Genomic DNA, 22081 nt, shown 5'->3' with positions numbered 1-22081 from the left:
TACGAAGTGAGCATTTGGACACAAGGACCGGCCACGTGACTTCTTGTGAATATGTAACATGCAAAATGTGGTAGGCCATTTTTGTAGGCGGAGGTGTAAATCCACGTTTAACCTGTAACATTAAGACATATTTAACATTAACACATAACATTAAGTACATACAATGTGCATTTCGTTAGTCTGAAAAGTATTAAGACACCTCACTTGTTTGAACTCTTAATTACGTTGCAACTTTCATTTTTAAAGGACATAATTTCCACATTATCCCAAAAATTGTGGGGAAAATGTGAAGAATTGCAATCGCAGGAATTTGCATTTGCAAATGTCTTTAATTCTAAATCTCTCATTTATAAACGAATACTTACCCTTAATTCAATACAGTGTAAATGCCCTTCTTGGAAGTTTTAAGTCTCTATACACACTTTAAACATCTGGATTTGGTCAATTGTGGTGTGGGCTTTCCGATCACATCAAAGAGGTGTGAACACCCCCGAGAGGCATCAACTTTGTATTTGAAAGATCCGATCCCTGACCGCATTTTGAGGTGGTCTGGCTCCATCTTATGGGATGAGAAGTGTCTGTGAACCTTCAGCCTCAGGTCTCAATAGACGTTTTAGTTCGAGCTTTGGCCACTGGAACAAACGTCACTCCAGTGCTGCCTTGGCGTAAGCTCAAGCTCATATTTGTGGTGATCTGTTGCCCCAGGTTTCCAGCGCAGATTTTCTTCAGTATGCATCATGATATGAATAATCTTTTCCAATCTTTTTGTTGCTCATGTACCCCCATTGCATGATGCTGACACCACCATGCATTACTGGATAGTGCCACAGCAAAGGGTCCAAATTAGATTTTACGTTGTAGTACAAAAGTCCTAACTAGTATATGAACAGAGTATTATAGAAGCATTCACAGTATTATTACTAGATGTCAAACATGTATTATTTTATTATTATTGTAGGGGATGATGTATAACTCGCTACTATTGAATCAAGTAGAAAAATTAATCGCACGTGGCAGGTGAGCAGGGTATATGAGGTCACAATGTGAAATCATTATTAGAGGCCCTTTTTTTGGAGAGTGTAGGTCTCTGCAACGTGTTGGGAAACCTTCTTCCGCGGGCGCGCGCATCCTCGAGCTCGCTTAGAGTGGTCCTGATGCTGAGAGTCGTGCGTGCGCATTACATCACTTTTCCCCAGTGCGATTGGCTCCAGGTCGACTCCCCTCTGCCTGCCGAGCTTCAATAGCAAACCCGAGCATCCGAGAGGCAGTGGCGTTTCAAAACCGCCTCACCATCAGCACCAGCCGCCCCATCTTCATTATCATCATTATTTTAATTCTAACGTCTAAACTGCGCGGGTGTGCGCCTTTTCCTTTTCTTGCACTGGCGGCTCGTTTCGAGGATGGCCGAGAGCGAGGCAGACACGCCGAGCACGCCGATTGAGTTTGAGAGCAAATACTTCGAGTTTGATGGAGTGCGGCTGCCGCCCTTCTGCAGAGGGAAGATGGAGGAGATCGCTAACTTCTCCCTCAGAAGTAGCGACATATGGATTGTCACCTACCCAAAGTCAGGTAAGCAAACCTCTGCGTCACGCTCTGCAAGGCGCAGCTCGCTGCTGCGTCGGTATCTGCAGGCGTCAATGGTCAAAGTTTTACAACACTTAAATATATCACAGGGCGACCAAATGCCTTCCCTGCATCAGTCATAGGGTTCGTTTTGCGCAACTAAGCCTACAGATCACAACCATCATTAGGTCTGGTCGTGGTCCGTGTTTAATCACAGTAATCTAGGTAATATTGCTCTTTATATCGCAACTGTGCAGCAAATCTACAGTTTATAGGCGTCATATCAAGCTTTTACAGATGCAGCTTATGTCATTGCTGGCAATATATGAATGAGTCATTTAAACTAAATGCACGAATTCCCCGCTGCATTGCTTCAGTTTAGTCTGCTCGTCCAATCTGGCCTTGGTCGTCCAGCTCGATCACACGCGCAATTCTGGAAGTTGGTGTTTACATCCAGGCTCGGAGCGTCATTGCGCAGCGCTGCTGCAGAGAGTCCACGGCACGCGGTGCCCTGCCATGGCATGGGCTGGGTGGGTCCGGTCATGTGACTTCTGTGGGCCGCTGGAGCTCTCGGTCGGTTCGTGCAGAAGGTCGGAGTAAGTTAATAATTGTCCTGGCTTAGAATAGCATCGATCAGTTTATGAGCGGCTGTTTATCATTTTTGTAAGACTGGATCTAGGATAAACAAACAGGGATTGAACTAAAGAGGAAATATAAAGAGAAATTGAGATTAAGTATAACACAAAAAGGCCCAAACTAACAACATCCAGGAGACACCGTCAGACAAACAAACACAGGAAAAACAACCAGGAATGAACACAGATGAACAAACAGGATGTAAAATGAGAGGCAAGACTACATGATCAACCACTGGCAGGAGAAGTGAAAAATATCCATCATCCTGTGACAATTCAGTGTTCTGCTGGGAAGAAGGTGTTGACCTGGCCTCCAAATTCACTATAACCCAAACTGATCAATACCATGGCACATTTAAAATTAAGATGACCGAGGGATGTATAGTATCAGCACTGATGCACTGGCAGTTTAACCACAGAGATAAAACATACAGTCAATATGACATAAGGGGTAATCTAAAACTGACATGGCTTCTGTCCATTCACAGAAAGCCAAAAGAGTCACGTTAATAAGCCAACAAAAACAGTCAGTACATTTACATCTAATATTCATCGGTGTTGCGATCACTGAAAGGTGGCTCACAGTTGCTATAGGTGCTAGGTCTGGACAGAAGTCTGCTCAGGCTTCTTTATTGTGAAAATATTATATTACATTAAGATGCAGGCTGGTTTACTTATTTTTATCTGTATAAATATCTGCATCTTAGTTTGACATGTATCCATTTACCAAACGTTAAGTGTTGCTGCGAATGGCACATGTTACCAGGTTTGAATTGTGGTAGTATTACACCACAGGCTTACAATTATCATGCTCCCAGGAATATTATGTTGTACACTTGTACACAAGTTTTAAACAACAAAAAGTATTCTCAACTGGGAAATGTCACAGTACCAAAGGCAATTAGGCATTTTTAGGAAAAGGATCATGGAGTAACAACCCTGGAGAAAAATAGGTCTATAGGCCTACAAATAGGTCCTAATTGTAATATGTGCGTGCTGATGTAATTCTATGATCAATGGAAGGCATCGTTTTCCTCCCTGAAATAAAAATGCCATTGAAAGCGTAGCTCTTCAATAAACCCACGGCTATAATTGTAAACCACAACACTGTGAGTTCTGACCTATTTAGTATGTTCGTCACCGCAACAAGCAGGGCTGGGTGGAAAGATGTAACTTCAGGAGAAAAGCATGAACACAGACGTAGGATCATAAAAGGAGACAGTGTGGGAAGATGGTGGCAGTGTGTAGGACCTACTCGATCCACTCTCTAGTCCAGAAGATAGGTGGTAATGCACCAACCACCATAAAACAGAATCATCCAAAGAGGAAGCAGTAGCCTAGACTGATTACCACTTGGATTACATACAGGATTGCAAAATGATCAAATTATTGTACATTATATCCCTCGGACATAAAGTTAGAGAGGCCAGGTTGAGATGTTCATGGGAGGTGTATTGAATATATTGGTGGAAGACATTTCTGGATGTAGTGGTGGAGGACATGAAGGTACAAGAAGAAGGTACATGAAGGTACTTGGTGTAAGAGAAGAAGATTCAGAGGATAGGGTGAGATGGAATGTTGCTGCACCATACTGTGGTCCTCATTCTGCCTAACCCTGCGTCTGACAGAGCATGCTGCTTCTTGTTTAGGTCCGACATTGTCAGCAAATAATTTCTGCAGCACCCTCCCATCTCACAGCGCCCACAGAGCCCATGTGCTAACTCTTTATGATTCACTAGGCCCCAGCACCTCTCACGCTGACTGTGGAATCACAAGTGCAAATGCATGACAGCTCATTTTGAGATAAGGCTGTTTGCTGGGTACTCAGGGGTTGGTCACTCATAAGTTGTATCATCCACAGATGTACTGCTGAAACAGTGTTTACATATTCTTATGATACCAGATTTCACATGATGTTCAACAAGATAGAATAATACAATTTGTTGTGAGATGTCCTTGAGTAGGTTCTGGTTTTTCATTTGCCCTGTTAAAGTAAAATTGAGTCATATCTGTAATAATATGAATTAATTTGTGTATATTTTTTTTTAAAACAAAATATTGGTTTTGCTAATATTAATTTCCAATCCTAGGAAAGCACTGCATAACTATAGGTCAGAGTCAGTTGTTGATTCAGTTTTTCCAAAAGTCAGCTTTATATATCTACTATGATCAGGCATAACATTAGGACTACTTCCCTAATATTGTATAGGTATCTCTTGTGCTTCCCATGGACATGGGTCTTCTGAGGGTGTCTTGTGGTGTCTGGTCACAGAATATTGTTAGTGGGGGCCTTTGGGTTGAGGGGAGGGGCCTCCAGATACTCGATCATCCCACATTCCCACAGTCTAGCCAGTGGACATCGGTCAGAGGGAGATAGTTTGTGAAATGCTGAATTGAAATTCCCAAATTTGTGTTACACCCTTAAAAGGTAATTCACAGAAATATGTCTGAGCAAATCAAATATCTTTCTTAACTCTAATTCTGTGTAATTCTTTCAAGCTTTTATTGCAGCAGCGTTATGAAACTGAGTTAATGATCAAACCCAATCGAGAATATTATGTACACATGAATGTCTCCAGGGAATGCCAGTGATTTCTTTTATTGTCCTCAGGACTAAAAGAAATCTATTTGGGCAAGAATGCATGTTTTCATTAGTTTGTCACTGCAGGATCTGTTTTGTAGATAAGAACAGTGAGTGCCTGATCTGCACTTGGTGTCCTTTGCATGTGGCTGGCCTCTCTTCTGTGCTCATCAGTTATCCACCATCTGGATTAAAGTTATTATGTGATGACTTTGTATGAACCAGAATCCGTGTTGGCCACTGATCTTTGTGGATGGAGACAAATGTGTCATTGTGTTAACGTGTTAAGTTCTCCCTCCCTATTGTTTTTGTCCTTCTGCTCTGTGTTGTTATGACTTCTGGCGCAGAGGGGGAAAAAAAGCACATGGCAGGCCACGTGGCAGAGATGCTGCAGAGCTATGATGCCATTGGCTCACATGTGACAAGCCTGGGCCAATGGGAAACGCTGTGACTTAACTGCAACTATATGATTGCAGTGAATTTCATGTTTTGACAGGAGGCACATGCTCAGCCATGTCTCCCTGCAGGCGGTATATCCCTGCACTGCACTGCACTACACTGCGCACACCCTAATCTCAGATGTGTGGGATGATCATGCACAGGGAGGTGCTCTAGTTGCATGCTGGTGGCACGCAAGCAACTTACTTTTAATAAAAGGCTTCAAGTGACCTTTAATCAAAAGCACATTCTAGTTCTTGTGAAACCTTGTAGAACAATGGAATGAATCAGGTGGCATGGGGAGGAGGTCGGTGTGGATGGATGGGTCAGCAAATATTGAACGTTAAATGCAGCAGATTATTTGCAGCATTTCTTTCCGCCTTCAATCTCAGCTCGTACAAATATATTAGCCATATATTAGAGAATGTCTGGCCAGCTCAAATCATGGGCACCATGTACATGAAGATTGTACAGTGTAACCCTATGTGGTGGATGTGCTATTTTGAAATACATCGCTTATTTTTACCATTAAAAGGCCTGTAAATGTTATTGCCAACACCTGTCAGTATGTAAAAGGCCCTCACTTAACTAGTCCAGCGTCTACTTACTTTAAATGTCTTAAACGAGCCTGTAAAATACTTTGTAGCCCAAACGCCTCATAAGTCACAGAGCTGTGTTTATAGCCTTCTCCTCGGTCTCTGTGTTCATTCATCGTGTTTCAAATTACTCAGAAAAATTATAAATACTCAGAAATAGTGTAAATCAGTTAACATCCAGTTCTTCCTTTTAATCACCTGCTCCGTGTTTTCCTGATCCTGTGCTGGAGCCAAAGGCTGAGCGCTGTGGCATATTTTAACTTTTAATCCAATTTTATTCTCTGTTATTGGTACTTCTCTATGGGTGAATATTGGTTACATGTATCTAACATGACACTCATGAAACATGTGACCGACTCAGAACCAGTCAGCATAGAGGGATTGATCAGATGGTCCATCCCTAGTTGGCCTGACTTTCTCTAATATACAGCTCTGAAGCCAAAGCAAGTAGAGCTCCCCCTGGTGTCTGGCTGCAGTACAGATCATAAGCTCCTTCTCCATGTTAGTTGATGGGACTTGGGCCAAAATAAAATATTAAAGTACACGTCCAAAACCATCAGTGATGGTTTCTGCCATTATAGATAGTTAGTATAATGTTTATGTATGTTCAAGTGTCAAATGTTCAAATTTTTGGAGAAGTTTCATTTTAGTTAGTTATTAGACACTATAGATGACATATTGCCATGCCAACTGCCGTGTGAGTCTTTAGCCATTCTATACTTAATCAGTCATACAAGAGGACAGTCATACCACAGTAATGTCTATATTCACTGGGAGGCTAATAATAGTTTTATCGTTGAATCCTTACCACCTTGTAGGTCTCTGTACCTGTACCAGACAGTTATAACAAGGCAGTTGGTGTCATTTCTCAAAGGTTGCAGAGCATAGCCTAGTGCCACTATAAACTAATGGGTTTTATGTTCAGTTGTGCAGCTGTTATTGACTAAAGGTGGGTATTTTTTCAGATTGAAACGCCCGGGTGTGTTTATTTGGTTTTCAATTAACAGCTGTGCTTTGTCAACAGCGAATTTGTGCCTTCTTCATGTGTTCGACACATCAGTTGTGTTATGCAGAGGTTGGGTAGGTACGCACTTCTCAACAGTGAATTGTCCTATTCGACTTCTGTTATAATTAATAGTATGGCAAGAAACACTCAACAAGGTAAGAGAAAGAATAGTCTATCATTGGTTTAAGGCATCAACGTGAGACACTTTCAAGAACCTTGAACATCTCCTGAAGTGCAGCCATCAAAATGCAGGATGACACTGCCTCTTGTGAAGAAAGGAAGAACAAGGGAAGATAGCTCCCCTCAACCCATGTAACCCAAAGGCCCCCACCAACGACATTCTGTTGCCAGACTCCACAGGACACCCTCAGAAGGCCCGTGTCCATTCCCTGATGAGTCACAACTGTTTAGGAAGCACAAGGGAGAGACTTTAACAATATTCTATACTATAATAGGAAGGTGGTCATAATGTTATGCCTGACTGGTGTGTGTGTATGTGAGGTAAAAAAAGAAAGAAAGAAAGAACATACATTGCACATTGAAATTGCACCATTGATTGCACAGTCTTAAGCATGCTGTATGAGCCTGGAGGTCTGATCTTTGATTTGTCTGTACCTCTTCCAAGAGAGAGAAGCAGTGTAAAGAGGCTGTTGCCTGTGTGGGAGCAGGCCTGTGTGACGTGGGAGGCTTTGCACGGACATCTGCTTCTATATGAGTCTGAGGGTGTGGGAAGTTGTGTTCTAATGATTCCCGGCGTCAACTCGATGACTCTCTTCAGAGCCTTCTTGTCATGATCAAATAGCAGCAAAGAAGTCACTTATGCAGAAAAACAAGAAGAAAAGGAGAACTGCTTTGGCCGAGAAAGACAGTGGAAAGTTGTACTTTGGTTGGACGATATTTCTGGTTCCACCTGCCATCTCTTTGTGAGACAGAGAAAAAAGTTGAACACATCGTTCCTACATGTTCACGAAGGAGGTGGGGTGATGGTGTTGAGGTGTTGGTGTTGGTGATCCTATGTAAGGGCTATTTGACCAAGACAGAGAGTACTGTGGTGAGTCAGATGATCTGGCCTCCGCAATCAAACCAGTTAAACCCAGTTTAGATTTGTGATGAGTTGGACCTCAGAAGGAAAAGCAGTGAACAAATGCTGAACACCTCTGAGAACTTGTTACAGACTGTGAGAAAACCATTCCAGGTGACTACCTCATGAAGCCCATAAACAGAATGTAGGTTTGGAACTTTCAATATGTACTGGAGACACTGGTCTGGATCTGGATCTGAAGGAGTTAATTAAAATACTTAATTTGGCATTCTCGGTTAATCTTTTTATCCCTGGCTTCTGCAGTTTTCTGACTTTTATTTGTAAGCATCTAATGTTTCTCAAGCACAACCGAACCCTTTTACGAATTCAAAAAGACCTCACGACTGGTACTAATCTGAAATAAAAGATTTCTTGTAGGATGAGAACTGACCCAAATCCTTGTTACGTGATGGATTTGGTTTCACAGCATGTGGCCAGACCGAGTCTATGTGAGAACATTCAGTGTTGTTGACGCCTTTTGGCAAACCCTCAGGTTATCAAGAAGCCAGCATGGGGGAATGGACGGTAATTTGTTAAAACCCTGAGACATTACTTTTCCTTTGGCTTCACAAAGCTGTGTCCTTCAGGTTTCACACTGATGTGATTGCAACCCACAGTCATCACTTTGTTGTGTTATGAGACTGCTGTTTTTTTCAGTGAAGCGTGTTTAATATCAGATTGGACTGACACACCCAGGCATATCTGGATCCAATATGATTCATCATGACACAACACAGTTAATAAAACGATATTTCTTAAAGGGCTGCAAGAATGAATTAGACTGACAAAATAGTAGAAGTAATAGGTGGCAATAACTGGCATGGTACCTACAGCAGACTAAACAGTAAATCTGTTGGTTTTTCTGAACCAAAAAAACAACAACAGAGAAACAAAACAAAGAAAATAAAATAAAACAAAATTTCCATTTTTAATATGAGCACAAATAAAATTAATACTCAAAGCATTCTGTAGGCTGAAACACTGTCATTGTGTGAAAATGCTATCCTTCAGAGTTTTGTTCAATAAAAATCCTCGTATGGTCATGTTCTCTACACCCATCAGGCATAACATTATGACCTTACTAATATTGTGTAGGTCTCAATTGTGCATCAAAAATAGGCAACAGGATAGTGTTAGTGGAGGCCTTTGGGTCCCATGAGTTAAGGAGAGGGGCCTCTGTGGATCATCCCACAGATACTTGATCAGTTTGGGATCTAGTGCATTTGGAGGCCAGGTCAACACCTTGTGCTGTTCTTCGTGTTTTTTTAGTTGTTCCTAAACTGTTTTTGTGTGTGTGCCTGTGTGTGTCAGGCTGCATCCTGGATGGCTGCTGCCATCAAGGAGTGGCATTTGCTATAGGATGGGGGTACTTGGTCTGACCTAAGTGGGTAGCATCAGTAACATCCACATAAATGCCAGGTCCAAAACTTTCCCAGCAGAAAATTGAACTGTCACAGAATGATCAGTATTTGCCTCTCAGTGGTCATAATGTTGTGACAGATCCGTGTATATAGTATTTGATGTAAACAGTTGCTACAAATGTCGCTACCTGCATGGTCCTATGCTGCTACACTGTGCACTTGAACCACAAGTTTTCGTTTGGCTTGAATGCTTCTCATACACATCCTCTGTGCACCTAGCAACTGCTTTCTCTGTTCCTTTCCCAGGCTCCTGACTGCCATGTCTCTCTCCTCTGTCCTTGCAGGCACCAGTCTACTTCAGGAGGTTGTGTATCTAGTGAGTCAGGGAGCAGACCCTGACGAGATCGGCCTTATGAACATTGATGAACAGCTGCCTGTCTTAGAATATCCACAGCCTGGGCTAGACATTATCCAGGTACGGTGATGTAACAGCAGTCAGATTACCAACCTTAGCCAATTGGGGATGGTGGGAGCCCTGAATCGGTGGAAGCCTTCAGATTATGAGTTGCTTCGTTGCAAAAGAATGAATGGCATCTTGTTCCTAGGCATGAAAAAAAAAATTCCAAGAATTGTAGGTACATTACGTGTAAGAATGTAGTGGACAGATAAGATAACTTGGCATTCTCCAGGATTGATAAGAGTTGTTGAAGTAACTTCCTCTGCGTTCAAACAGGAGCTGACATCTCCTCGTTTGATCAAAAGCCATCTTCCCTACCGGTTCCTCCCTACAGCCATGCACAACGGAGAGGCCAAGGTCAGTGTACTGCAATGTGATATATTAAGTTGTAAACAAAACACTATATCAAAACACTGAAGTTGCACTTGGCATCAGTTGTTTTATGCTTCCATATCATTGAATCATGCATAGGGTGTATAGCTAATGACCAGTTATTCAGATTTTCCTCTTATCCCATCAAGACTATCTCCACACAACCCCAATGTCTTTCTTAGATGCTACATTTCTGATGTCATGTTAAGGGGTATCTTTAATTTATTTCAACCGCTACCGTGCTTTCACAAGAGCCTTACACCAAGCTAATATTATATCCCAACAGTGATTACTGTTGTGGCTCTGTTCCAGGTGATCTACATGGCTCGGAACCCTAAGGACCTGGTGGTGTCCTACTACCAGTTCCACCGCTCTCTCAGGACCATGAGCTACCGGGGAACCTTCCAGGAGTTCTGCCGGCGCTTCATGAATGACAAGCGTAAGTATGTGGGTTTCTGGAGGACTGGGACACCGTGCTTTTCCATCTGCTCCACTTTATAGAACTCCTGCACTGTTATAGCTAGTCCATCCATCTGTCCTTCCTTCTGCAGTGGGATATGGTTCCTGGTTTGAACATGTTCAGGAATTTTGGGAACATCGCATGGACTCTAATGTCCTCTTCTTGAAATATGAAGACATGTACAAGGTAACATGACCGTCTCTCGTGACATTTTTTGCCTCCTTTTTCTAGCACTTATCTCAACTTTACGCAATATGAACTCTTATCCCAGCAGTCTGGCCCCGACTGTTGGCTTCACAGATTGTTTGGTGTAATTTAGATAGCAAAAGTAAGTCAGTGCGTTTTTCTGCTCATGCTACCGAATACAGCCTTGACATGATCAAATTACAACACAGACACAAATAGTAAATACACCGAATGCACAGATAATAGAATTGGGACATATAAAAAAACAACGACATAAATGCTACAGGATTACCAATCTCATGGCATGATAAACTGTTTTTCATCCACAATTATTTTTTCTTTGGAAAATTGAAAGAGGCAGCTCTCAAGTGCCGAGCTGAGGAAAATATGAATCTAGAGGAATAGGAATGAGATACATTTCATTCATTCAAACTGAAAGCAAAATTTGAGCAAAAGGCAATTTTACTATTTTTTTAGCCTTGGACTTTCACATTACACTCATATGGTGGATCGGATGTTTTAAATTTAACACTGATGTTTATGTTTTTTTTTTTTTTTTTAAATATGTCGGTTACAGATCATGTTAAAAAAAATGATGATACTTTGTTTGCAAGTGATATTGAAAGAGAATGACCCTCAAGCCCTTTCACGCCCCCCCCCCAACTTTAACTTGCAATTGATTTGTTATACCTTGTTTTGCACAACGTGGCAAACCTATCTGACCTATCATGTTTGTTTTTTTTGTTTGTTTGTTTTTTGGTTTTTTTTGTGCCAGAACTACAGGATATGTCAAATCAATACATGCTTGTTGCTTGCTTTTATTAGACTATCTGGTCATATCAGTTGTACAAGTCTTAAAACTCACATGTGACTCTTCTGCAGACAGGCAAGTGTCACTAGAGGTTACTTAGGACTTTGCATAGAAGACAAACACAGTTTTGGGTTTAAAAAATAAATAAATAAAAAACACTATTCACGTTATAAATAAAGAAATCTGTCTTTTTTAAATTACTGTCAACGCCCACAAATGATTAGTTTATGTAAGAGGACCAACATAGAAGTATCACCTCTCATGTTATCTCTACAAAGATTTGTTTAGGTCACTGTCACAGCACTTTCACAGCACAATCTTACTGTTCATCTAACATTCAGTAGAAGTAGAAAGCAAAGCTTCTCATGAAGCCACATAGGATTAGCAATAGATAGATAAGAAAATAGATAAGTTATTACTATCTGTTTGTATACCTTTTTCTCTGAAAATCCTTTTTTTGCCATTGATATATATACACACCTGCAAGGAACTTTATCCCTGCATTTAAGCATTCTGTCTTTGTGGGAAATGTACCTGTTAGCTCAGACTACCAACGGTCACTCAAGGCGGGAACGTCCTTAATTATGCAGAATTTTAAACCTAAAATGAATGAGTTAGAAAAGAATTCACCCCCCGTATGGTGAACAGTGAAAGAAACCATTGATATCAAAATCATTTTTTGTACCAGTCTGTAAACAGGTTTATTGTTGTTGTAAATTTGGGCTTTTTAATATGGGGGTCTATGGGGATTTACTCCCTTTTGGAGCCACCCTCAAGTGGCCACTTGATGAACTGCAGCTTTTTGCGGTTACACATTGGCTTCCTCTCTCAGACCCGGCAGTTGCCGCTTGGTTGAAACAGCTAGCACATCTATTGATACCCCAAAGGTTTACTATTTGGCATCTAATTTCATATGTTATTTAAAAGACGTTCCCATTACCTTCAAATGTATGGTCCACTGTGCCTTTCACTGCTCTGTACAACAATCATTCATGTTAGCTTGCTGTTGGTTGTCATTGTGAGCGTGTTAGCATGATGACATTAGCTCAGTACTCACAAGCAGCATGGCTTTGGGATTGCGAACTTCCTCCCGGATGCCACCAAAACACCTTGCATGGCAACAATCAGACCTCTGATTGTGTCTTGTGTCATTCACCAAGATGTCAGCTGCAGATTCTATGAACTAGGTGGAGCCTCCATCTAAAAGTGTCTTCTGACTTTGGAGACTCAAAACATTGAACGTTTTGTTGTATTCCTCAACCATTCCCTAGCAATTTGTTCAGTGTGCCAGGGTGTATTATCCTGAAAGGGATCAGTAAATGTTGTTATATGAAACCTTTGTATAATGAATATTATTCCCTTTCCCTGTTAGCGATTTTAATGTGGTTTCTGATCAGTGTAGTGTATGTCTACAACCAGTGTTTCTAACCTTTATGCCGATAGATTGAGTAAGCACAGGGAACAGTGTGTTCTCTCTGTCCGTGGGTGGATGCCATTCGGGGAAGCAGAATCACTGCCTGGTATTATTTTGTAATGAAAGAAGGATACAGTTTTCTTTGTATTTGTCTGTGTATTTATATTTGTCTGTGATTATTCCATTAGTAGATTTCACATTTTTGTATCTCTACTTTTTTCTTGCCACCCATCCTCTCCCTCACACCAGGACCTGGGTACACTGGTGGAACAGTTGGCTCGGTTCCTGGGTGTTTCCTGTGACAAGGCTCAGCTGGAGGGAATGGTGGAGAGCTGCAACCAGCTCATTGAGCAGTGCTGCAACTCGGAGGCTCTGTCCATCTGCAGGGGTGAGTGGGAGAGAAAGTAGAAAGCAGTGCTCTTCACAGTGTATCCAGCAGGGCCAAACTATGTAATTAACAAGGCATAAACACTTTCTTACTGTTCCAGACCTAGCTACAATATTCAGTACGTGTCACAGTTTGTGTATATTTTTTTTTCAGTGGTTGTGGTTGCATCTTTTATATCCTACATTTAACCAACATCTGTGTTAGATTAATGGACTGGAATAAAAACAACTATATTTCCCTTTGAAATCCGTTGAAGTAGAAGCACAATAAAAAGATCTAAAAATGGTACTCAGACAGTTACTCAGAAGGTTCTTTGCACTTCAGCTTAAGAAACTAATGCAAATAGAGGAAACACAAGCTAATTAAGAAAACATCTTTAAAATGCATAAATCCTGGGTGTCAAACCCACAGGCCGCAGACCAAATCCGGCCCACCAGAGTTTTCAGTCTGGCCAGCGGGATGTATTTGCGAAGTGCTAACATTTCATAAAAGACATTCACTGCAAATTTTCAATAAAAGTGACTCATTCTCAGCTTCTGTAACCGCTTCCTCTAGAGGGTCGCGGGGTGGGGGACAGTCGTGAGGGCAGTGATGCAGCAGTGAAAGCTAGTTACATTTCTGCTAGCGAAATAGCAATAGCATCAAAATCTGCACACGGCTGCACACCCTGGGAAGTGGTAGGCTTTTGCAACAATTGGTTGGACTAGGAACTTTGTGGCAGATAGAATTTCAAAAGAAAGTCTGGTTTTGTGGAACTGCCTATTGCTCCTACCACAACTTTCATGTATATATTTGCTAAATGTAAAAATAAAAACAACAACAAAAGGGAAAATTGAAGTTGCTATTTATGGATTATTATGCTATTCTTATGGTGAGATGAAATTGGGGTGAATGAAACTAAAATGAGTTTGATAACCCTGACACAGATGAATACAGAATTTGGATATGCCCCTTTGATAGCGATAAAAATGCCCCTCCCAAATTAAGTGGAAAAGCAGCACAGCAAATTCTAAGATGTCTGGAGAAAATCTATGAAAGGAATTATATGGTTCAGCAAGTCGAGTATTGCACAACTACCCTGTTCACTCAAAAATAGAAAAAAAGAAAAAACGCAGACATAAAGCTTCCAGGAAGCAGTCCATTTCAAATTTCCATAAATAGGTGCAAATGCCATTCCTAGCAGAAAGCTGGCCAATCACATCATGGTAGAAATGCCAAATCAGATAAAAGTCTTCAATACATTTGAGATGAAAGACATATAAAACCATCAGAACATGATACTGAAAGGAAATAGAATGTAAACTTAGTTAGAGCCATTAGATGAGGCCTGATGTCTGTTAGTGATCTCAAGATATCGACCGACACTCCACTTACAAAGCTATTAAAAGACCCGGTATTTGCAGAATACATAACTCACTTGCAAAGGTAAATATGGACAGACAAGCCACAGCAAGAAAAGAAGAAACGCTTTAGAAAGAGGCACCTGATACAACTGTACCACACACTACTTGTCATATGTAAACACAGTTTGAACAGAATATCAGTTTGTCTGCTGAGGTTTATTGAATGGGACTGTTAGTTTGTGTACGTGTGAAGTGCATACGTGTGTATTTGTTGTTATCGTAGTTGAGTTATCTTAGGTCATTGTCCTTTAGTGAGCAGCTTCGAGAAGGACACAGAAACTCTACCTATGTTATACTGCACAGCAGGTCACGTTATCTGATACAGGCTAAATTCATTCATGTCTCTTCTGCTGCCACAGAGAGACAGACATTGAGGAATCTCAACACAAGTTTCTCAAGTTTCTCAAGACCTTTTCCCCTTTCACTCTGCCAGGCTGGAATTTTTTTTCCCAATTTCAACATAAGCCCAAATTTTCCTACTATGTCCCACAGTGTCCTCCTGAGTCACTGGGTTCACAAGCTTTATATATGCTTCTTCACCATTTTACCCATCACTGATGTCAGCATAACATACCCTACTATACATGGTGACTTCATTCAAGAAATGTTAATAAAATTGGAGTTCAGTGGTAGCTTTTGGCACACGCTGCATTAGCATTCATGCATTAAGCAATATGACCTGGAGTTCTGTTGCGGTCACTAAATAAACATTCAGTGAGATAATTTGTGAAATTTTAAGCCCGTTCTCAGCGACACTTTTCATATCACGTTTCATTTCATAATGTCATGACATCCGTGGTCACACTGACCTCTCACCTCTTGGCAGCGTTGATGGTTTCATGGCAGATGGGTTATTTTGAATTTTGTTCTGCAGGTAAAAGTAGAGTTGCGGAAGCTAAAAAAGGTTGACTGTGTTTGAAATCATTTTGAGAATTTTACGTTGAAATGTACGTTGGTTTGAAACAAAACCAATGTACCTTTACACATTTCAAAACAGTGTGTGTGTGTGTGTGTGTGTGTGTGTGTCTGTGTCTGTGTGTGTGCACGTGTGTGTGTCTGAGCACTGAATGTGCTGTGCTTGTAAAAAGAGTAGTCATTACGCTGTATTCATGTGTGGTCCAGTTGTTTGCCGTGCTTCTTTCTAAAGGGTAAAGCTCCATCTGCTTTTCACACCACAAACTATTAACCAAATCTAATAACTCGCCCGGTTTTATGTGCCCTTTTGTGGTTTTTGAACAGCTTTTGAAACGTGACCGTCAGCTGTATGCGGCGACACCGCTTCTCAGCCAATCACCCGCCTTTATGAAGTACAACACGTGCTGCCAGATGTAGCCAGTTAGTGCCCGCTAGCAAGAAAACCTAAGTAATTCTGAACCATTCAACTGTCTATTGCTTGTCAGAACCACCACATACAGTACACAGTTACAAAAACACCTCTCTCTCTATTAAACTTAAGTCACAACACAGGGTTGTGAGCTTGGTTCATTACTCAGAGTCAAAATGATAAGCCAGCATCAGCTATCTGTTAGCAGCTAATTTAGTGTCTGGTTAAGTCTTATATTCTCTGCCATATTTTAAATGTTAAGCAGTTTCTAGATGAGAGACACATAGCACAGAACCTAGTGGTTGCTCAAGACTGGCTGTAGACAACCTTTCCAATAAGTGGTTTTCATCTACTCAAACTTTTAGATGATTATAGTTAAGTTATGTGGCTAAATAATGCATCCGCCACAGACTGCATCGGGTTTGGAGTAACTCCATTGAGAACTGATTATGCTCCGTAAAGATCAGATCAAATTATTTTGTTTGGTTAGGCTTTATGCGGTTGTAGACTAAATTTTAGTCTAACTCTCTGGTCACTAATAAAGTAACAGTGATGTAATCAGACACGTCACTAGAGCGCAATGGAGTTGAATTTACTTACAACAAAATTGCTCTGATTGGTTGTAGGTATTTTTTTCTCTATATCAGTTGAAACACAACCCATAATGAAATCCAAATGGTGTATTACCAGACTTATATTCTTATAAACTGTCTATGCCAGGCTAGTAGTACAAAGGTCTGCGGTCTGTTTTTAATTTAAGGCTCTTTTAATTTCACTTAGATGTCTTTTGTGTTTATCCCATAATTTGTTATCATTTTTAAGTTTAGTTTATGTTGCCATTCTCATTTACATATAGTTTCTGTCATCATTTTTTGGTCTGTTTTCCCTTATTTTTTTTTCTTTTAGTGCATGGAAGATAGGTTTAAAACAGAGCTGGCAGTCAGTCTGATGTGTCTCATACGCACCACAGCAGGTGAGTCTCTAGCTGTATTCAATTTGCAGCTGAAACCTGTTTAGTAAGATGCGATGTTTTCAGTACGGAAAAGACCCACTGGTCAGAAACTCAATCAGAACATTAACTTTCCTCCGTGTCCCTGTAGGTCGCGTGGGTTTGTGGAAGGATGTCTTCACGGTGTCCATGAACGAAAAATTCGATGACGTGTACAGACAGAAGATGGGCAAATCTGACCTGACCTTTGACTTCAGCCTGTGATGTCACCCCAGCCCCGTACCGCCTCCCTCCTCACGCTGATCTACGTCGGTACAGTCAACAAGTGCTCACCTCCTGCCAAAACCCACGCTCTTGTGTCTCTGTTCAATCAACCAGTCTGAAGTTTAATGCTACAGTCTTGACAGTGGGATCATACTAAAGGACTTTCTTTTCACAATGCAACAAAAAAAGTCAACAAATCACGCCATTATGGACTAATTCAGAATTATTAAGAGTTTATGGAATTTTCAATCTCAATCAATAGTTAAACCAAACCTCCCTCAACCCCTACCTCCACAGTATGTGCAGACTGGTATGTATGTTATGGGTATGCACTGACCAGGGCTTAACCAGTTTAAAAACTCAATACCACTGAGCTGAAGTGTTAATTCATAACACAATTACATTAGGATATTTGTGATGGAGATACACTGCAACATATAAAATTTTCTGTATTTATTTATGTCTGTGAAGGTTCTCAGTCATTCAGGTCATGGTAATCCGAAAAGCGTTGAATAAGGTCAGCTGGACTTGTAGGATTTTCCTACAAGTCTATTCAACGATTTATTTACTTCATTCCTTTCCTTTAGTGGTTTTCATTCTATGGTTGTCCCAAGGAAATGTGTTGGTTGTGTGCAAGGTGTGCAAGAAAAGGTAGCCCAGTGTGCTCAATGTGATATTTAACACATAATGGCTGATGAGGTCTTTTTAAACATTTTTATTGGGGAACAGCAGTGCTGATGAAGCTCTGTTATTAATTGTGTTTTTTAAAACTAAGTACACAGACGGGAAGGACGCTCCAATCCGTGGCTAATAGAAAAACCCTACCTTGGATCATTTTCATTTGAACTGAAAGGAATTGATGTGACTTGGATATCATTGCACTTTAGGTACATACTGTATGTCTGGCCAGACCCAGCGCATACTGGATAAAGTACATATACCCATAGGCTTGAAATGCTTCAGGATCCTCCAGGAAGAGCTGACGGATGTAGCCAGGGAGCTAACTTCCATAGGTTGTGTAACTCAATGTGGCCAAGCCCACCAGAAATCTAACCTGAAAGCTTTAACAAAACATTTTATTTCACACTTTGGTTGCTGTGGCCATAAGTGTACCCTGTGCCACCTAGAGTGGCTTTATTTTTGCTTGTTTGCCATTTGGTGCTGGAGGAATTAATTATTCTGGTCCTGCAAAATGCTAATGGGCTAAGTTACCAGAGTGAGTGGCTGAAGCCGGGTAGGCTGTGTTTTTGCTGAAAACCAAAACTGCTCAAAGGTCATTAGGTAATAGTCACAGATTTTGTAAACATACACTTTAAAGTACAAATATTTACATCAGTGTTAACTTAAAGAAGTCACGCTGAGAAGCTAAGACAGTTGACTGTACTGTGTATCAGTGTATATCAGCCACAAATATCTTGCCTGATATTTCTGGTTATCAGTTAGACGACCCCTGTATTTGATTTTAATGTCATGAGATGCTAGAATTCTTGAGGGAAGCCCAGATGAATAAAACTTTTTTTTTTTTGGTTTGTCACTGCGTTGGTCAGGCGGCACACATAGTTATTAGCGGAGCCGCAGAAATAACATTACATCCTGTTACTGAAAAATTACACCATGCAGCTGCAACAAGGGAAAAATACCAAAACCATCCCATTATACACAATTACACAATGTATCAGTTTGATGCTTTGTGCCTCCATTGTTGTCTTGTTGCAGTGTTCAAGCTGAATCCAAACCTGTAGAGAAGAAGCTTATCATACCCAATTCAAACAAGCAGCTCGGCGTCACAGCTGCGTGTTTTATTTGTTGTTCTTGCTCGAGGGGCTGCGGAATTTTCAGCCTCCATCACCAGTGCAGTGTAAGAGCTTATTGTGTGTGTGCGCGCGAGGGAGAGACAAAGAGAGGGAGAAAGATGCCAGATTCAACGTGTAGAATACATTTTTGCCATCAAGTAAATCTGCAAAGACTGTAATCTGATAAAAAATCCTACACTATTGGATTAAAGGACATGCTGGTGGTGTATTGATAATCCTGTATCTTCAGGATTTGGACAGAAATCCACTGTGGACAAGTTTGCCCTCTAGTGGTCAGAATAAGCAGTAGAGAAATAAATTGCCCTTGAGAGAAACACAGAATGGGCTCATTTATTAATATATGCTATATATGCTAGTCAGCACAATGTAACTCTTGAACCTTAAAGACCTCGCACACCAACACAATTCAAGAGTACCTTGCTCCAGAGAAAATGGGAGGCCTCTGATATGTCAAAATGTAACCTGGCAAGCCTTCAGAAACTCTGAATGTGTGTCTTTCCAGTGTAAACATGCTCTGCCACCACTGATCAGTTGTTTCCCTCTCTTTCTCTCTCATTTCTAAGTAATGTCAAGGATAGGAGCGAGCAGAGTATTAACCCATAACCAGCATTAACTGTGTTCTGCTACTCACTGTCAGGTCACAACAGCACCACTATCTGAGGTCAGACTATTATCTCGAGGCATCACTGTCACTCCAGTTCCTCCTCTACTTCTTCTTCGTCCTCCTCTTCCCGTGTAACTGCAGTAGTTCAGTCCAGCAGACCAGTCCTGCCCTACCAGACACTTGTGAATGTCTTTATTGTGTGGATGTAAACAACGATCTCAGCATACACTTGTCACGCCGTCTTTTTTTACGGCCGCACATTCTTTCTTTTTATTGTTTTCTCTGTCACTGTTTACAGCCGTTGGCAAGGCTTCAGCCGGCCCATCTTCACATTTATGGTTTGTTTGGGTTTTTATACATGCCTGTGTCTGTTTCCAGGTCATTGTATTTGACATGCTTTGCGTGCTTGTTTATTAGTAAAGTCGTGTCTTCAGACAATATCTGGATGGGTTCTCTTTTTTTAATATTTCAGTGTCAAGAAGTTTGTTAATCAGTCTCAACATGTTTTGATAATGAGATTTGGGAAATGAGTGAATTACATAGACTGTAAATAAAGATGGACAGCAAAGTAGCTCCTCAAATGTGAAGCCAGAGCAAGTAGAGCTCCCCTTGGTGACTGACTGGAGTATAGGTCATAAGCTCCACCTCCTCAAGGTTAGTGGATGGGACTTGGGCCAAAGTAAAACAATAAAATACATTTTTTCTCTCTGTCATTATGGGTTAATATATATTTAATATATATTTAATATAATGTTGATGTATGCTCAAGGTCCCATTTTTCTGACAAGTTTTGTTTTAGTCCCTATAAAAACAGCATGTGATATCATGATGACTGTTAGTTTCCATGCCAATTGCTCTGTAAAGCAGCACTGTTTCGGTTACAAAAAAAAGTCAGTAACATTTCTTTGTAACTGGTGGAGTTAGAGCAGAGTGCAGTATTAATTAAACATAAGGTCAGGAGGAAGTGTAGACTGATCATCGATAACGCGGCACTGAGTGGCACCGTCCGTATCCCTGGGAAACTAGCACCATTTTGGCCAATGCAAAGAAGTGGGGACGTGTTGTCCATATTTATTGTCTATGATCAATTAAAATTAATGTCACTGTCAGCCTAACAGTGATTCTTAGTAACACACATGCAGCATCAGCAATATACCGTACCGTACGTAACGTGTAATATGCCCAATTAATGCATAGTCATGTGATGACTGGGTTTTTTCAACTTTAACCCAAACGCTTTCCTTGCTCAAGACAAAATGGCAGAAACACATGTCAGACACTATTAAGAATAACAGACTAAAATGAACAAGTCCTAAATTTGTCAGTTTTGTAAATGAAAGCTCCTCTTTCCGTCCAATAGTGACCAATAGTTCATGTTGGCAAAGACTGTCCTACAAACTACGGCTAACTACCAGACTACATGGAGCCCACGCCGTTGGTGGGTACACCAGAGAAAGCATTTACACATGTGCGCTGGTGTGAGCCTTGTTCTGCAGTTACACCACTAAAACACTATAGGCCAAACCTAGCTGAGTGTGTGAGTTTCAAGCTCGGTTCATAGCCTTGCATATCTGGGTACAGCGTAGCTATAGCATAGCTCAGGGCTCAATAGCCTACACTGCAACCTCAGGTACACCTCCCCAGAAATGTAACTACATGACGCACTCACGCAATGTCGAGTGGTAGTGAAGTGGCTCATGTCAGAGATTAACTTAATGAATGTGGATCAACAGTTACTTTCAGTACAGAACAGAACGAGGACAAGTGAGTAGATGGTCTGTAGGAGCCCTGCGCTAAAACACCTGAAAACACCACACACTGAGCTGGCAGCAGTAACAAGCTACAAAACATTACTGCTACATACACTGCTGTTTCTCACTAGGAACATAGTGGATGTCCACGTGTACTATTGCACTGTGCAGTTTTTCAGTCCAAGAAATCTGTCACTGTTTACTACCACTGCAAACACGGCTCAAAGTTAAACACCGCTCGTCCATGTAAGTAGCGTTGTAGCCACAGCTGCTCTGTGCTGCCTGACATTCATTTAATGCGCAGTTTTAGCAGTTTTTGCATTAGCATGAGCATTTTTCACAATTTTACACTCCAGTTACCATCAACATTTCAGGCTTTGCGTTGTGTAAAACGGACAGTTTTGATTTATTATTGACACTGTGTAACATAAAAAAAAGTTAAAGTGTAATTAACTAAATTGTTAACTTACTGCTTTTGGTTAAATATCTGTGCAGTTGTACTATATTTATTGATAGACAAATACAGATATTGTCTGTTTCTTTGCAGCCATGGTAACCTGTGGCGCACTCACTTTGACAATAGTGGGTGGAGGCCAACAAAACCTGACTTAAATACAGTATGG

General features: G+C 41.0%; 1 protein-coding gene across 2 annotated transcripts; it reads left to right on the top strand.

Moving 5' to 3' along the window:
• The first annotated feature begins 1171 nt into the window (after positions 1–1171).
• sult4a1 (sulfotransferase family 4A, member 1) lies at positions 1172–20145 on the top strand. Of its 2 annotated transcripts, XR_007111306.1 has the most exons (8): positions 1172–1569; positions 9606–9736; positions 9995–10075; positions 10403–10529; positions 10642–10736; positions 13211–13349; positions 16983–17049; positions 17177–20145. XR_007111306.1 is itself a non-coding variant. In XM_047575673.1 (7 exons), exons 1-7 carry the CDS (start codon positions 1401–1403, stop codon positions 17287–17289), a joined length of 855 nt encoding a protein of 284 aa, XP_047431629.1. In that variant the 5' UTR covers positions 1176–1400; the 3' UTR covers positions 17290–20145. The 2 variants fall into 2 exon arrangements, 1 of the variants encoding a protein (XP_047431629.1); XM_047575673.1 differs by lacking the exon at positions 16983–17049 and having other exon boundaries at positions 1176–1569.
• The last annotated feature ends 1936 nt before the right edge of the window (positions 20146–22081 follow it).

The sequence above is a fragment of the Mugil cephalus genome, chromosome 22 (assembly GCF_022458985.1).
Source record: "Mugil cephalus isolate CIBA_MC_2020 chromosome 22, CIBA_Mcephalus_1.1, whole genome shotgun sequence".
NCBI lineage: Eukaryota > Metazoa > Chordata > Actinopteri > Mugiliformes > Mugilidae > Mugil > Mugil cephalus.
The sequence above is the reverse complement of the archived record's forward strand: the minus strand, read 5'-3'. Positions and strand labels throughout refer to the sequence as shown.